The sequence below is a fragment of the Tachyglossus aculeatus genome, chromosome X1, assembly GCF_015852505.1.
Source record: "Tachyglossus aculeatus isolate mTacAcu1 chromosome X1, mTacAcu1.pri, whole genome shotgun sequence".
In the NCBI taxonomy this organism is placed as follows: Eukaryota; Metazoa; Chordata; class Mammalia; order Monotremata; family Tachyglossidae; genus Tachyglossus; species Tachyglossus aculeatus.
In genome coordinates, this window is record NC_052101.1 from 15,397,487 (window position 1) to 15,412,761 (window position 15,275).

Sequence of the window (15,275 nt, forward strand, 5' to 3'; positions counted from 1 at the left end):
CTATCCACACTGCGTTCAAAAACCACGCACTCTGGCAGTTTTGAAATGTTTGGAAACATCATTGGAGAGTGCCTCCGAAATGTTCGTAAACTGAATTGGGTTACAATTTGAAGCCATTCTGCGATTCTGGGAAGGCGTAATAATTTCTGCCCTATGAGAGTTGATCTAAGAAAATGCTAGCCATCATCTTCACGGAAGTGGAAAGGCAATGCTGTGGTCAGTGGCAGTGTTTTATTCAGGAAGCAGCAGCGTCTAATGGAAAGAGCGCAAGGCGGGAGTCAGAGGCTCTGCCACATGTCTGCTGTGTGACCATGGGCGAGTCACTGAACTTCTCTCTGCCTCAGTTACCTCATCTGTAAAATGGGGATTAAGACTGCCAGCCAGCCAGGCCCTGTGTCCGACCCCAGTGCTTAGAACAGTGCTTGGCACATAATAACAGCTTATCAAATACCATAATTATTATTATTATAATTCACCTGCAGCACCTTTGACGCTTTGGGGTTTCGATCCCTCATCAGGGACACCATTATGCCCAACTTCCCTGGTTCTAATTCAGTACTCACGTTATCTGTGACTGTGACTGTGACTTTTAGACTGTGAGCCCACTTTTAGACTGTGAGCCCACTGTTGGGTAGGGACTGTCTCTATGTGTTGCCAATTTGTACTTCCCAAGCGCTTAGTACAGTGCTCTGCACATAGTAAGCGCTCAATAAATACGATTGATTGATTGATTGATCTGTTACCATGGCTGGCCTTGGCTTAAATAAATCTTTTCATTAGCCCAAACGAACTTAGGAGTTCATATTACTTGGGGCACTAAGAAATTGCTTGAAAGTGACCACATCCTTCTTCCATTTTACATCCGAGGGGCAGGTTTTAATAACAACGGCATTTGTTAACTGCTTACTATGTGCCAAGCACTGAATCTGTGGCCTATTCATTCATTCATTCAATCGTATTTATTGAGCGCTTACTGTGTGCAGAGCACTGGACTAAGCGCTAGGGAAGTACAAGTTGGCAACATCTAGAGACGGTCCCTACCCCAACAGTGGGCTCACAGTGTAGAAGGGGGAGACAGAGAACGAAACAAAACATATTAACAAAATAAAATAAATAGAATAAATGTGTACAAATAGAGTAATAAATCCGTACAAACATATATACAGGTGCTGTGGGGAGGGGAAGGAGGGAAGGCGGGAGGGATGGGGAGAGGAAGGAGGGGGCTCAGTCTGGGAAGGCAGGGGATGAGGCGGGACGGACAGGACTGGTGGGAAAGTCCAACCAGAAACAAGTCAGGAGGTTGTTGCTTTTGGTGGAGGCGGCCGGGGGCGGTTGTTTTACTTTTACGGTATTTCTTAAGCGCTTAGTATGTGCCAGTCACCATACTAAGCACTGAGGTGGATACAAGCTGAGCGGGTTGGACAACGTCAATGACCCACATGGGGCTCACAGTGGTAAACCCCATTTACAGATGCGACAACTGAGCTACAGAGAAGTTAAGTGACTGGCCCACGGTCACACAGCAGACACGTAGCAGCATCTGACACCCAAGCCTGTGCTGTATCCACTAGATCACGCGGCTTCTCTCTAATAATAATAATTAGGGTACTCGTTAAGCGCTTTACTATGTGCCAAGCACTGTTCCAAGCAATGGGGTAGACACAAGTTAATCTGGTTGGAAAGTCCCTGTCCCCCATGGGGCTCGCACTTTTAATTCCCATTTCAGAGATGAGGTAGCTGAGGCCCAGAGAAGCCAGGTCCTTCTGTCTCCCATGCTGGTGCTCTATCCACTAAGCCACACTGCTTCTAGACCACGCCACTTCTCAGGTTTTGTCACGAGGTTTTGTGAAGGGAAGTGGAAGGGTGGCCGAAACAGAAAGCAGGGGACCTATAGCTCATCAGGTTACTGAGCTCGATAAAACCGCAAATTAAACCTTGGGAAAACGTTTTACCGTTAAAAGGAGAGAAAGAAAGTTTCAAATGGGTCCGTCTGCAAATGCCGTACTTACTTTTAGGGTTCCGCAGTTTGGCCGAACGGGCTAGGGCGAGGTCAAAGTGGGCCTGGTCAGCATTCTCACAGAGCAAGATGATTCGACACAGGCAGTCGGCGGCGAATACCCGAGTAGCCCAGCGAGGAGCTACAGAAGGCTTGGACTTCTCGTCTTCTCCCAGGGTAGTGAACATGGTATCGTCATCCATCTCGTCCTTTTTCTCGGATTCTTCATCCTTCACCCCCCCTAAAGGATTGGCAGTGCTCAAGTCTGCAAAGCACACAAGCACACGGCTCTAAAAATGGCATTAAAGGTGACTGCGTGAGCCCGCTGTTGGGTAGGGACCGTCTCTATATGTTGCCAATTTGTACTTCCCAAGCGCTTAGTACAGTGCTCTGCGCACAGTAAGCGCTCAATAAATACGATTGATGATGATGATGATGAATACAAATTGGAAAAGAACAGTAGGAATCTAGCACTTTTCAACCAATATACATAAAAATATACCAGGGGATGACTCAGAAAGGCACGCTTTGGTTTTTTTTCGACTGCTGGAAAAATGGGCAGTTGATTTTTTTTTAACGCAGTGACAGAACTGGCCATTTTATTCAAATGTTGCCTAAATTCACTGGTTCTATCTAAACATCAGGCTAGGTAACGTTCAGAAATATACAGGTTATAAGCTACGACGAATGTGTGTGTGTTTCTGGCACACACTTTTCTTCTTGTCTACGTTAAGAATCTGCTACCAAAACCACTTACAAACAAGAAAATGCATTCATTCAGTCATATTTATTGAGCCCTTACTGTGTGCAGAGCACTGTACTAAGCGCTCGGGAAGTTGGCAATGTATAGAGACGGTCCCTACCCCACAACGGGCTCCCAGTCTAGAAGGGGGAGACAGGCAACAAAACCAAACATGTGGTCGGGTGTCATCAGAATAAATAGAAAGTAAAGCTAGATGCACATCATTGTCATCAGAATAAATAGAAGTAAAGGTAGATGCACATCATTGTCATCAGAATAAACAGAAGTCAAGCTAGATGCACATCACTGTCATCAGAATAAATAGAAGTCAAGCTAGATGCACATCATCGACATAGTAAACAGAATAGTAAATATGTACAAGTAAAATAGAGTGATAAATCTGTGCAAACAGGAGCTGTGGGGAGGGGAAGGAGGTAGGGCGGGGGGGATGATGCTAGGCTAAACAACAGTACAACAAATAATTAGTTTAAATAACGAAAGCATACCACTAGACGCTGCGAGAACATCCTTACACAGCATTAACCAGTGAGAGAGTTTTTCTACCGCCAGAGAGGAGAGCATATGTCCCAAGGTATCGTGGATGTCGGAACAGAGTTTGCGATCCGTCTCTCGGTCTAGCATTCCAAAGAGAAGTCCCTCGAGGCCCGTCTCCGTAATATTGACGCCCTGGTGCCGGCAATGGCTATCCCGCCGAGAACCTACTCCCGGTGCAAAAGGACTGATATCTGAAAAGTGAGGTCCATAAGACAGTTGGCTTAGCCCTGGCCACGCAAATCGAAGGTGATAAAAGTAAGCGGACAGCGTCGGATTCCTTTAATAATAATAATAATGGCATTTATCAAGCGCTTACTATGTGCCAAGCACGGTTCTAAGCGCTAGGGAAGTTACACGGTGATCAGGTGGAGAAGCAGCGTGGCTCAGTGGAAAGAGCCCGGGCTTTGGAGTCAGGGGTTCAAATCCCAGCTCTGCCACTTATAATAATAATAATGGCATTTATTAAGCGCTTACTATGCGCAAAGCACTGTTCTAAGCGTTGGGGAGGTTACCAGGTGATCAGGTCGTCCCACGTGGGGCTCACAGTCTTCATCCCCATTTTCCAGATGAGGTAACTGAGGCCCAGAGGAGTTAAATGACTTGCCCAAAGTCACACGGCTAAGTGGCGGGGCCGGGATTTGAACCTATGACCTCTGACTCCAAAGCCTGGGCTCTTTTCATTGAGCCACGCCGCTTCTCTAGTGATTGAGCACTTGTCAGCTGTGTGACTTTGGGCAAGTCGCTTCACTCCCCTGGGCCTCAGTTCCCTCATCTGTCAAATGGGGATTAAGGCTGTGAGCCCCACGTGGGACAACCTGATCACCTTGTTAACTCCCCAGCGCTTAGAACAGTGCTTTGCACATAGTAAGAGCTTAATAAATGCCATCATCATCATCATCAGGTTGTCCCAGGGGGCTCACAGTCTTCATTCATTCATTCATTCATTCAATCAATCGCATTTATTGAGCGCTTACTGTGTGCAGAGCACTGGACTAAGCCCTTGGGAAGTCCAAGTTGGCAACATCTAGAGACGGTCCCTACCCAACAGCGGGCTCACAGTCTAGAAGGGGGAGACAGACAACAAATCAAAACATATTAACAAAACAAAATAAATATGTACAAATAAAATAAATAAATATACATATACACAGGACACAGTAAGCGCTCCATAAATACGACTGAATGAATGAATCCCCATTTTACAGGTGAGGGAACTGAGGCCTAGAGAAGGGAAGTGACTTGCCCGAAGTCACACAGCTGATGATTTGTGGAGCCGGGATTTGCACCCATGACCTCTGACTCCAAAGCCCGGGCTCTTCCCACTGAGCCACGCTGCTTCTCCTAAGTAACCTGCTACCCAACTTGAAGATGATGACGATCATAGTATCCGCGAGGCGCCTACTACATATCAAGCTCTGTATTGGGTGTGGCAGTAGATAATAATAATAATAATAATAATGGCATTTATTAAGCGCTTACTATGTGCAAAGCACTGTTCTAAGCGCTGGGGGGGTTATAAGGTTATCAGGTTGTCCCATGGGGGCTCAGAGTTTTAATCCCCATTTTACAGATGAGGGAACTGAGGCACAGAGAAGTGAAGTGACTTGCCCAAAGTCACACAGCTGACAGTTGGCGGAGCCGGGATTTGAACCCACGACCTCTGACTCCAAAGCCCGGGCTCTTTCCACTGAGCCACGCTGCTTCTCTGGATACAATACGTTCCCATCAGACGCAGTCTCTGACCCGCCTAGGGCTCCCAGTCTAAGGGGGAGGGAGAAAGGATAGTTAATCCCCATTTTACAGATGAGAAAACAGTTAAGTGACTTACTCCAGGTCACCCAGCAGGCGAGAGACATAGTGGAGATTAGAACGCACATCTCCTGACTCCCAGGGACAAGTTCTCTCCGCTACGCCATGCTGCTTCTCTAATCTTAAATGCAGCGCGGCTCAGTGGAAAGAGCCCGGGTTTTGGAGTCAGAGGTCATGGGTTCGAATCCTGGCTCCGCCACACGTCTGCTGTGTGACCTTGGGCAAGTTACTTAACTTGTCTGAGCCTCAGTTACCTCATCTGTAAAATGGGGATTAAGACTGTGAGCCCCATGTGGGACAACCTGATCACTCTGTATCCCCCCCAGCGCTTAGAACAGTGCTTTGCACATAGTAAGCGCTTAACAAAGGCCAACAACAACAAATGGCAGAGTGCCTTCAATGCCATCTCCTCTCAGAGAAGCAGCGTGGCTCAGTGGAAAGAGCCTGGGCTTGGGAGCCAGAGGTCACGGGTTCTAATCCCAGCTCCGCCACTTGTCAGCTGGGTGACTTTGGGCAAGTCACTACACTTCTCTGGGCCTCAGTTCCCTCATCTGTAAAATGGGGATTAAAACTGTGAGCCCCACGTGGGACAACCTGATCACTTTGTATCCCTCCCAGCGCTTAGAACAGTGCTTCGCACATAGTAAGCACTTAACAAATGCCATCATTATTATTATCATTAAGGACCTATTTATGATCACCTCTAGACTGTGACAGTAGCGGTGTGGCCTAGTGGAAAGAGCACGGGCCTGGCAGAGGACCTGGGTTCTAATCCCGGCTCTGCCAAATGCTGCAGAAGCAGCGTGGCTCAGTGGAAAGAGCCCGGGCTTTGGAGTCAGGGGTCGTGGGTTCGAGTCCCGGCTCCGCCACATGTCTGCTGTGTGACCTTGGGCAAGTCACTTAAATTCTCTGAGCCTCAGTTACCTCATCTGTAAAATGGGGATGACGACTGTGAGCTCCACATGGGACAACCTGATCACCTTGTATCCCCCCTAGCACTTAGAACAGTGCTTTGCACATAGTAAGCGCTTAACAAATGCCATCATTATTATTATTATTATTGCTGTGTGACCTCAGGCAAGTCACAACTTCTCTGTGCCTCAGTTCTCCTGCTCTCCCTCCTACTTAGACATGTGGGACGGAGACTGTGTCTAACCTAATTAACTTGTAGCTACCCTAGCACTTTCATTCATTCATTCAATCACATTTATTGAGCGCTTACTGTGTGCCGAGCAATGTACTAAGCGCTTGGGAAGTTCAAGTTGGCAACATATACAGACAGTCCCTACCCAACAGCGGGCTCACATAATAGTGTTTGCCCCAGAGTAAACCCTTAACAAATTCCATTAAACAAACTTAACTTCTCTGAGCCTCAGTGACCTCATCTGTAAAATGGGGATGAAGACTGTGAGCCCCACGTGGGACAACCTGATCACTTTGTATGCCCCCAGCGCTTAGAACAGTGCTTTGCACATAGTAAGCGCTTAACAAATGCCAACATTATTATTATTATTACTATTAAACCAAAACTCAAGGGCAGGGCCAAGCCTTTCTGGTTCACTTCTATAAAGCACTGTAGTGCCACACGTTTGAAAGGCTCAGGGGATGTCACCCTTATTGAGAAAATGCCTGCATGAAAAGAACGGATTAAGACTCACCTGAACTAAATATGAGTGAATAATTTATTTACTGCATTACAAAAGAAAAAAATGAATTCTGGAAGGTTGCTACAAGAACCCAGGAACTTGACAGGAGGCCTTGGAGGCCTTCCCAGACTGAGCCCCTTCCTTCCTCTCCCTCGTCCCCCCCTCCATCCCCCCCATCTTACCTCCTTCCCTTCCCCACAGCACCTGTATATGTGTATATATGTTTGCACATATTTATTACTGTATTTATTTTTTATTTATTTTACTTGTACATATCTATTCTATTTATTTTATTTTGTTAGTATGTTTGGTTTTGTTCTCTGTCTCCCCCTTTTAGACTGTGAGCCCACTGTTGGGTAGGGACTGTCTCTATATGTTGCCAATTTGTACTTCCCAAGCGCTTAGTACAGTGCTCTGCACACAGTAAGCGCTCAATAAATACGATTGATGTTGATGATGATGTATATATGTTTATACATATTTATAACTCTATTTATTTATTTATTTATTTTACTTGTACATATCTAGTCTATTTATTTTATTTTGTTAGTATGTTTGGTTTTGTTCTCTGTCTCCCCCTTTTAGACCGTGAGCCCACTGTTGGGTAGGGACTGTCTCTATATGTTGCCAACTTGGACTTCCCAAGCGCTTAGCACAGTGCTCTGCACACAGTAAGCACTCAATAAATACGATTGATGATGATAATGATGCATATATGTTTATACATATTTATTACTCTACTTATTTATTTTACTTGTACATATCTATTCTATTTATTGTATTTTGTTAGTATGTTTGGTTTTGTTCTCTGTCTCCCCCTTTTAGACTGTGAGCCCACTGCTGAGTAGGGACTGTCTCTATATGTTGCTAACTTGGACTTCCCAAGTGCTTAGTACAGTGCTCTGCACACAGTAAGCGCTCAATAAATATGACTGATTGATTGATTGATCGATTGACAGCCTGCCAGCCTTGCAGATGAGGTCTCACAGCTTTGGGAATCAGCACGGCATAGTGCGTAAAAGCACGGCCGTGGGAGTGACAGGAAGATCTGGGGTTCTAATCCTAGCTCAACCAGTTAACTGCTGTGTGACCCTGGATAAGTCATTTAACTTCTCTCCGCCTCAGTTTCCTCTATTGCCAAATGGGGGTTTCAACACCTATTCTCCCTCCTATTTAGACCGTGAGCCCACGTGAGACAGGGGACTGTGTTCGGCCTGAATGACTTGTATTTACCCCAGCACTTAGAATGGTGCCTGACACGGACTAAGCACTTAACAAAATAAGAGAAGCAGCGTGGCTCAGGGGAAAGAGCCCGGGCTTTGGAGTCAGAGGTCATGGGTTCAAATCCCGGCTCCGCCAATTGCCAGCTGTGTGACTCTGAGCAAGTCACTTCACTTCTCTGTTCCTCAGTTCCCTCATCTGTAAAATGGGGATTATGACTGTCCCTGTGGGACAACCCGATCACCTTGTAACCTCCCCAGCGCTTAGAACAGTGCTTTGCACATGGTAAGCGCTTAATAAATGCCATCATTATTATTATTTTAAAAAAGATAAGGGAAAATAAATTCCAGTATTCACCGACTACCTTCCGCTACTCACAATACCTTGTCCTGTACGCATGCGAAAAATTTAATCAAGATTTTAATAATATCGATCTACCTTGCTGCTGGCCCAAAGAATACGTCTATTTCAAAAGTTGTTTCAATTTCCCAATATTTAGCACCGTGCTTTCTTTAAAAGGCAAAGTAGGGAGAACAAAACTGAAACAAAAATTATGGATGCTAAAAATCTCGGTTTAAAATAAAGCTCTGTCATAACACACGTTTTCACTATGTGTTTTGGCCTGAAAATTGAGCGGGAACTAGGGAACATTTGTCCGACCATGCAAGCCTGTTTGGATACAGGTTGTCGGAAAAAAATGGCTTCTACGCATGCACATATATTTTTTAGTGCTAGTGTTGGAACGGGCGGGCATCAAGGTGTGAGTTTTCCTTAGAGCAGGGTTTTTGCAAGAAAGCAGCCCCAAGACTGGAGGAAACTTGAATGTCCTAAATAAGAGGGGAGAAAGAAACATCAATCTGCTTAGTTCCAGGAATACTCCTAACATGAAGAGGAGCATATAGGTACCTGAAGACAACCCACGACGGACAAATCGTACTTACTGGAGCCACCGCTCTCTTTGTCACAAGCGTTTTTTGCGAGGTTCATGGCGTACTCGCAGACCTCAGCGGCTTCTCTTTGTGCGAGTTGTCGGAGACAGGCCACTGCTGCACGGCGAAGTAGCAAATGGGAACTACATAAATGAACCTGCAGCCAAAATAGTTTTAAAGTGGTAACTAATACAGACCTCTTCACCAGCAAATACAGGTGTCTAATAAACAAATCACAAAACTATTCTATTTTGACAATGGGCCGTTCTGATATTCATAGATGCTACTGAAATCGTTTTGGTATTATTCATTCCATCCTATCTATTGCGTGCTTGGAAATTTACTAAGAGAAAAAAATGACAAGACAATAGAGAAGTGGCGTGGCTCAGTGGAAAGACCACGGGCTTGGGAGTCATGGGTTTGAATCCCCGCTCTGCCACTTGTCAGCTGTGTGACCTTGGGTGAGCCACTTAACTTCTCTGTGCATCAGTTACCTCATCTGTAAAATGGGGATTAAGACTGTGAGCCCCCCGTGGGACAACCTGATCACCTTGTATCCCCCCCAGCGCTTAGAACAGTGCTTCACACATAGTAAGCGCTTAACAAATACCATCATTGTTATTATTATTATTCAGAAAAAGGACCGAGAAAGTTGAACTGTCAACCAGCCGTGGCTCTTCAAGGGGTGGAGGTATTTTGACTTCCCTTTTGGGGTTTACTGGCTCAACGCGGCAGGTGGAAAAGCTACTTCTTGCTCAGAAAGCTATTACCTTCTCGGAAATTGCGGGAAGGGAGGGAGGGAGAGAGAGAGAGAGAAGATAACAGCATCCCTCACACTGCTGAGTCCACCCAAATAGTGGGGGCCTACCTAGATTGCCAGCTGTTTTTCCCGGCCTCTGTTTGGGAACAATGAGAGGAAAAATAATCAAACAGCAGTTGAGAGCTGCAGCTCTAAAGCCGGAATTGCACTCCAACTCTTCTCTCATGGCCTGCTCAAATTTGCAAAGAAATCCTTGTTAATATCTGGTAGAGATGATTCTCAGAGCCTCAAATGCCAAAGCTTTTGCTCTATCATTTGTATCATTATCATGAGTTTGCGGCCTAACAGTTAGTGGCCAGTCCGCCACTTAGCTCTGACACCACGAAATAATCACTGAATTACCACTGTTTAGAATTTGAGGGCAACCAGGATGCCTGACCATCTATCATCTCATGACACCACGATATAATCACTGAATTACCACTGTTTAGAATTTGAGGGCAACCAGGATGTCTGACCATCTATCATCTCATGACACCACGACATAATCACTGAATTACCACTGTTTAGATTTTGAGGGCAACCAGGATGTCCGACCATCTATCATCTCATGAATGAAAGTCTCAGAATGAGACTCATCTCTCTCGATGAACGCACATATTCCATCTGTCACTAAATCCTGTCGGTTCCACCTTCACAACGGTGCTAAAATCCACCCTCGCCTCACCATCCAAATTGCTCCCATGTTAATCCAAGCATTTAGCCTATCCCGCCTTGATGGCTGGATCAGCCTCCTTGCTGATCTCCCTGCCTCCTGTCTCTCCTCACTCCAGTCAGTATTTCATCGTGCCGCCTGGATGATTTACAAAAATATCCAGGCCATGTTTTCCCCACTCCTCAGAACCTCCAGGGGTTGCCTGTCCACCTCCACATCCAAAAGAAACTCCTCCCCAACGGCTTTACCTTGCCCCCTCCTACTTCATCTCACTGCTCTTCTATTACAACCCAGCCTGCACACTTCACCCCTCTCACGTCAACCTCGATTGTACCTGTACCTCGATGTCATCCATCTAGCCGCCGACCTCTCATCCACATCCTGCCGCTGACTTGGAACGCCCTCCCTCTTCAAATCTGACAATTCCTCTCTCTGTCTTCAAAGCCTCACTGAAGGCACATCATCATCATCAATCGTATTTATTGAGCACTTACTGTGTGCAGAGCACTGTACTAAGCGCTTGGGAAGTACAGGTTGGCAACATATAGAGACAGTGCCGGCACATCTCCTCCAAGGGACCTTCCCTCTCTAAGCTCTCATTTCCTCTTCTCCCACTCCATCCCCTGCACTTACATTTGCTCCCTTTTTTCACCCCTCGCTCGCTCAGCCCCACGCCATGCGTAATTTATTTATATTAACGTCTGTCTCTTCCCCTAGACCATAAACTCATTGTGAACAGGGATAGCATCGACCACCTCTGTCATACTGTACTCTCCCAAGCGCTTAGTGCAGTGCTCTGCACACATTAAGTGCTCAATAAATAACTGATTGATTAACAAGAGGTACAGACAAGAAAACAAGGAAATAAAAGGAGGGTATATGAAACAATACAGTGAATGTGTAATAATAATAATGGTATTTATTAAGCACTTACTATGTTCTAAGCACTGGGGAGGTTACAAGGTGATCAGGCTGTCCCTCGGAGGGCTCACAGTCTTCATCCCCATTTTACAGATGAGGTAACTGAGGCACAGAGAAGTTAAGTGACTTGCCCAAAGCCACACAGCTGACAATTGGCAGAGCCAGGGTTTGAACCCATGACCTCTGACTCCAAAGCCCGGGCTCTTTCCACTGAGCCACGCTGTGTACTCATCCCCATTCTGAGAAAGCCCGACAGTTACATACTGGGGCTTTAAAATCTCATTAAATATTGATGTTTCTCACACCTTTTTTTTTTAAGCTTCGAGGATAGAACTCAAAATAAAATTAGGGACTATCAAAAGTATGAATGCAAACCTATAGAGGCTGATTAACCAGAAATCAAAAGTCACCGAATTCTAATTCTCGCTCTGACAAACAGTCGTCCTCCAGGAAGCAATAATGCACACCCCAAGTCCTTGGAAATTGCAACAACGTGAAGAAGTGAAGGTTGAAAAGGAAAAGATTCATTAACTGAGAAACTGGATTAGTAATTGAAGGCTCTCATTAAAAACTGGGTACCAGGAGGAGTAGGTGAATCCGGCTATAGGTTTATGACAAACTGGGCCTGAAGAGGAATGGAAAAACCCAGGAAGCGTATGTTCTTTTTGGTAAGGAAATTTGGGAACTTCCAACACGCGGAACAGGAAAGGAATTTTATACTTACACAAAGGCTAGGTACCAGACTAGAGAGATTGACATGCCTTGGGGCAAACATGTGAAGCTGCTGCAGGCAAGATATGGCAGCGGCTTGGACGAGAGAGTCCGAATGGTCTTGGGTGATCGCACAACCCACCAGACAGGAAGAGCGGATTGTTGAGATTGTTGCTCCATTCCCTAGTGTCGAAAGAAAAAAAAAATACACTGGTGTGTAACAATCACCACAAATCGCATCTGTTAATTTTAATTCGGCACACCACCACTTCTAGACCGTAAGAACGATAATAATGTTATTAACTTTGCGCCTCCCACTAGATCGTAAACTTCTTGAGAGCAGGGACTGTGCAGCGTGGCTCGGTGGAAAGAGCCCGGGCTTTGGAGTCGGAGGTCATGGGTTCAAATCCCGGCTCCGCCAATTGCCAGCTGTGTGACTTTGGGCAAGTCACTTCACTTCTCTGGGCCTCAGTTACCTCATCTGTAAAATGGGGATGAAGACTGTGAGCCCCGTGTGGGACACCCTGACTACCTCGTATCCCCCCCACAGCTTAGAACAGTGCTTGGCACATAGTAAGCACTTAACAAATGGCATCATCATCATTAGTAATATTATTGGCAGGGGTCCTTGATAATCATGAATCTTGAGGGGCCTTAAGATTCACGATAATGTTACTTTGGCAACATTCAAAGAGTCAAAAGAATAAAATTTGGAGTTGCAAATGTTTTAATTAAAATATGCGGTTAACAGCAGGACATTTTCCTATCGCGATTCTTAAACTTCAAAATATTTTTAAATGTATTTATTTACCTTGCAACTCAGGGCCAACAGTAGTTATTATAGCACCCAGACATCGGCCCAAACATTGATGAACTTCTGTGTGCGATGGTGGAACGGTCAACAGCAAAGTAAGAACTAGGGACAAGGTCGGTTCCACGTATCCGCGGTACATTGGCCCGCTGGAATCCACAATCAGAGCAAGCGAATGGAGAGACCAGGTCTGCAATCAATTACAAACATTTGATGACTCATGACGGGTCATTTACTGGGAAACAGAAATGATTTCTAATTAGATTCTACTAAATAGCAATTAACTCAGTACCACAGAAGGCAGATCAGAGATGGGAATCGTATGAAAACAAAATAGAAAGGCATTCCTTTTAGACTGTGAGCCCACTGTTGGGTAGGGGCTGTCTCTATATGTTTCCGACTTGTACTTCCCAAGCGCTCAGTACAGTGCTCTGCACACAGTAAGCGCTCAATAAATACGATTGATGATGCTGATTTCCCTTCCACCTAAGGGCTCTGAACTAATGGAATTTATTACTGATATCAGGACTGTGAGCCCCTTGTTGGGTAGGGACCGTCTCTTTATGTTGTCAACTTGTACTTCCCAAGTGCTTAGTACAGTGCTCTACACACAGTAAGCGCTCATTAAATACGATTGAATGAATGAACTTCTTCTAACCTTTTTATGGCTTAATTGTAAGGACTATAAGTGCCCAGATAACTACCTAAAGTACCCATTTAAGGAAATGCAGATCACAACAATGTACCTAGGATAGTCAGAAATGAGGCTTGCCAGTCCCAGACTCAGTTTTACTAAGGAAACTTAGTGTTATTTTTTAAGCGGTGGTATTTGTTAAGCACTTGATAAGTGCCAGGCACTATACTAAGCTCTGGGGTGGATACAAGCAAATAATAATAATAATAATAATGGCATTTATTAAGCACTTACTATGTGCAAAGCACTGTTCTAAGCGCTGGGGAGGTTACAAGGTAATCAGGTTGTCCCCCGTGGGGCTCACAGTCTTCATCCCCATTTTACAGATGAGGTAACTGAGGCACAGAGAAGTTAAGCAGCGTGGCTCAGTGGAAAGAGCCTGGGCTTTGGAGTCAGAGGTCATGGGTTCGAATCCCGGCTCCGCCACATGTCTACTGTGTGACCTTGGGCAAGTCACTTAACTTCTCTGAGCCTCAATTACCTCATCTATAAAATGGGGATTAAGACTGTGAGCCCCACGTGGGACAACTTGATCACTTTGTATCCCCCCAAGCGCTTAGAACAGTGCTTTGCACATAGTAACCGCTTAACAAATGCCAACATTATTATTATTATTAAGCGACTTGCCCAAAGTCACACAGCTGACATGTGGCAGAGGCGGGATTTGAACCCATGACCTCTGACTCCAAAGCCCGGGCTCTTTTCCATTGAGCCACGCTGCTTCTCTAAGCAAATCGGGTTGGACGCAGTCCCTGTCCCACGTGGGGCTTAGTCTCAATCCCCATTTTACAGATTATATTTTCTTAATCCACTGCCATAAAAGAGGTGTGCCATCTTCCCAAACACAGATCATTTTTACAGGTCACTGAGGCCCAGAGAAATGAAGTGACTCGCCCAAGGTCACACACAGACAAGTGGCAGAGTTGGCATTCGAACCCATGACTTCCTGACTCCCAAGCCTATGTTCTATCCACTGCGCCCTGCTGCTTCTACATTGTTAATTATTAACGTTTATAACGAGAGATTTTGCCAAGGACTCCAAGTTTAACATAAATAATTCTACATTACTATACCTGAAAATCGAACCGTTGAGGAAATCACTGCCACGACCTAAGTTAGCCCTATGACTAAGCGCTTGGGAAGTACAAATCGGCAACATATAGAGACGGTCCCTACCCAACAACGGGCTCACAGTAAATGCAGTAAAGAGCATTTTAAGATTGACTCTGGGAAAGGCTGCATAAAACCAACCTCGTCAATGAGTACTCGGAATACAATGTGTCAAAACTTTTCAGAAAAACCAGTTTCCCGCTTTCAACACGCTTGGACCAACAGCCAAAATTTATATTCATGAAATTGCTTGGTTTGACTACTCCCAGATCCAATTTTTGCTTCAAGCTTACAATAAAATGTTTGGTAAGATCTGAGTGAATAAGTCATTATCCGAAGATATGATTTCGGAAGTAAAAGGGATGACAGCTCATTCATTCATTCATCCAATCGTATTTATTGGCGCTTACTGTGTGCAGAGCACTGGACTAAGCGCTTGGGAAGTACAAATCGGCAACATATAGAGACGGTCCCTACCCAACCACGGGCTCACAGTAAATGCAGTAAACAGCATTTTAATACTGACTCTGGGAAAGGCTGCATAAAACCAACCTCGTCAATGAGTACTCGGAATACGACGTGTCAAAACTTTTCAGAAAACCAGTTTCCCGTTTTCAACACGCTTGGACCAACAGCCAAAATTTACATTCATGAA

General features: G+C 45.2%; 1 protein-coding gene across 2 annotated transcripts in view; it reads right to left on the reverse strand.

The window, feature by feature from the left end:
* HEATR5B (HEAT repeat containing 5B) overlaps nt 1-15,275 on the reverse strand; it is a 108,748-nt gene that overhangs the window by 52,121 nt on the left and 41,352 nt on the right. For both annotated transcript variants that reach the window (XM_038772110.1, XM_038772109.1), the window contains exons 20-24: nt 12,817-13,006; nt 12,019-12,188; nt 8,911-9,055; nt 3,245-3,484; nt 2,010-2,261 (exon numbers count right to left, since the gene is read on the reverse strand). In XM_038772110.1, the coding sequence (XP_038628038.1) occupies nt 2,010-2,261; nt 3,245-3,484; nt 8,911-9,055; nt 12,019-12,188; nt 12,817-13,006 (997 nt within the window). The remainder of the gene's footprint in view (nt 1-2,009; nt 2,262-3,244; nt 3,485-8,910; nt 9,056-12,018; nt 12,189-12,816; nt 13,007-15,275) is intronic.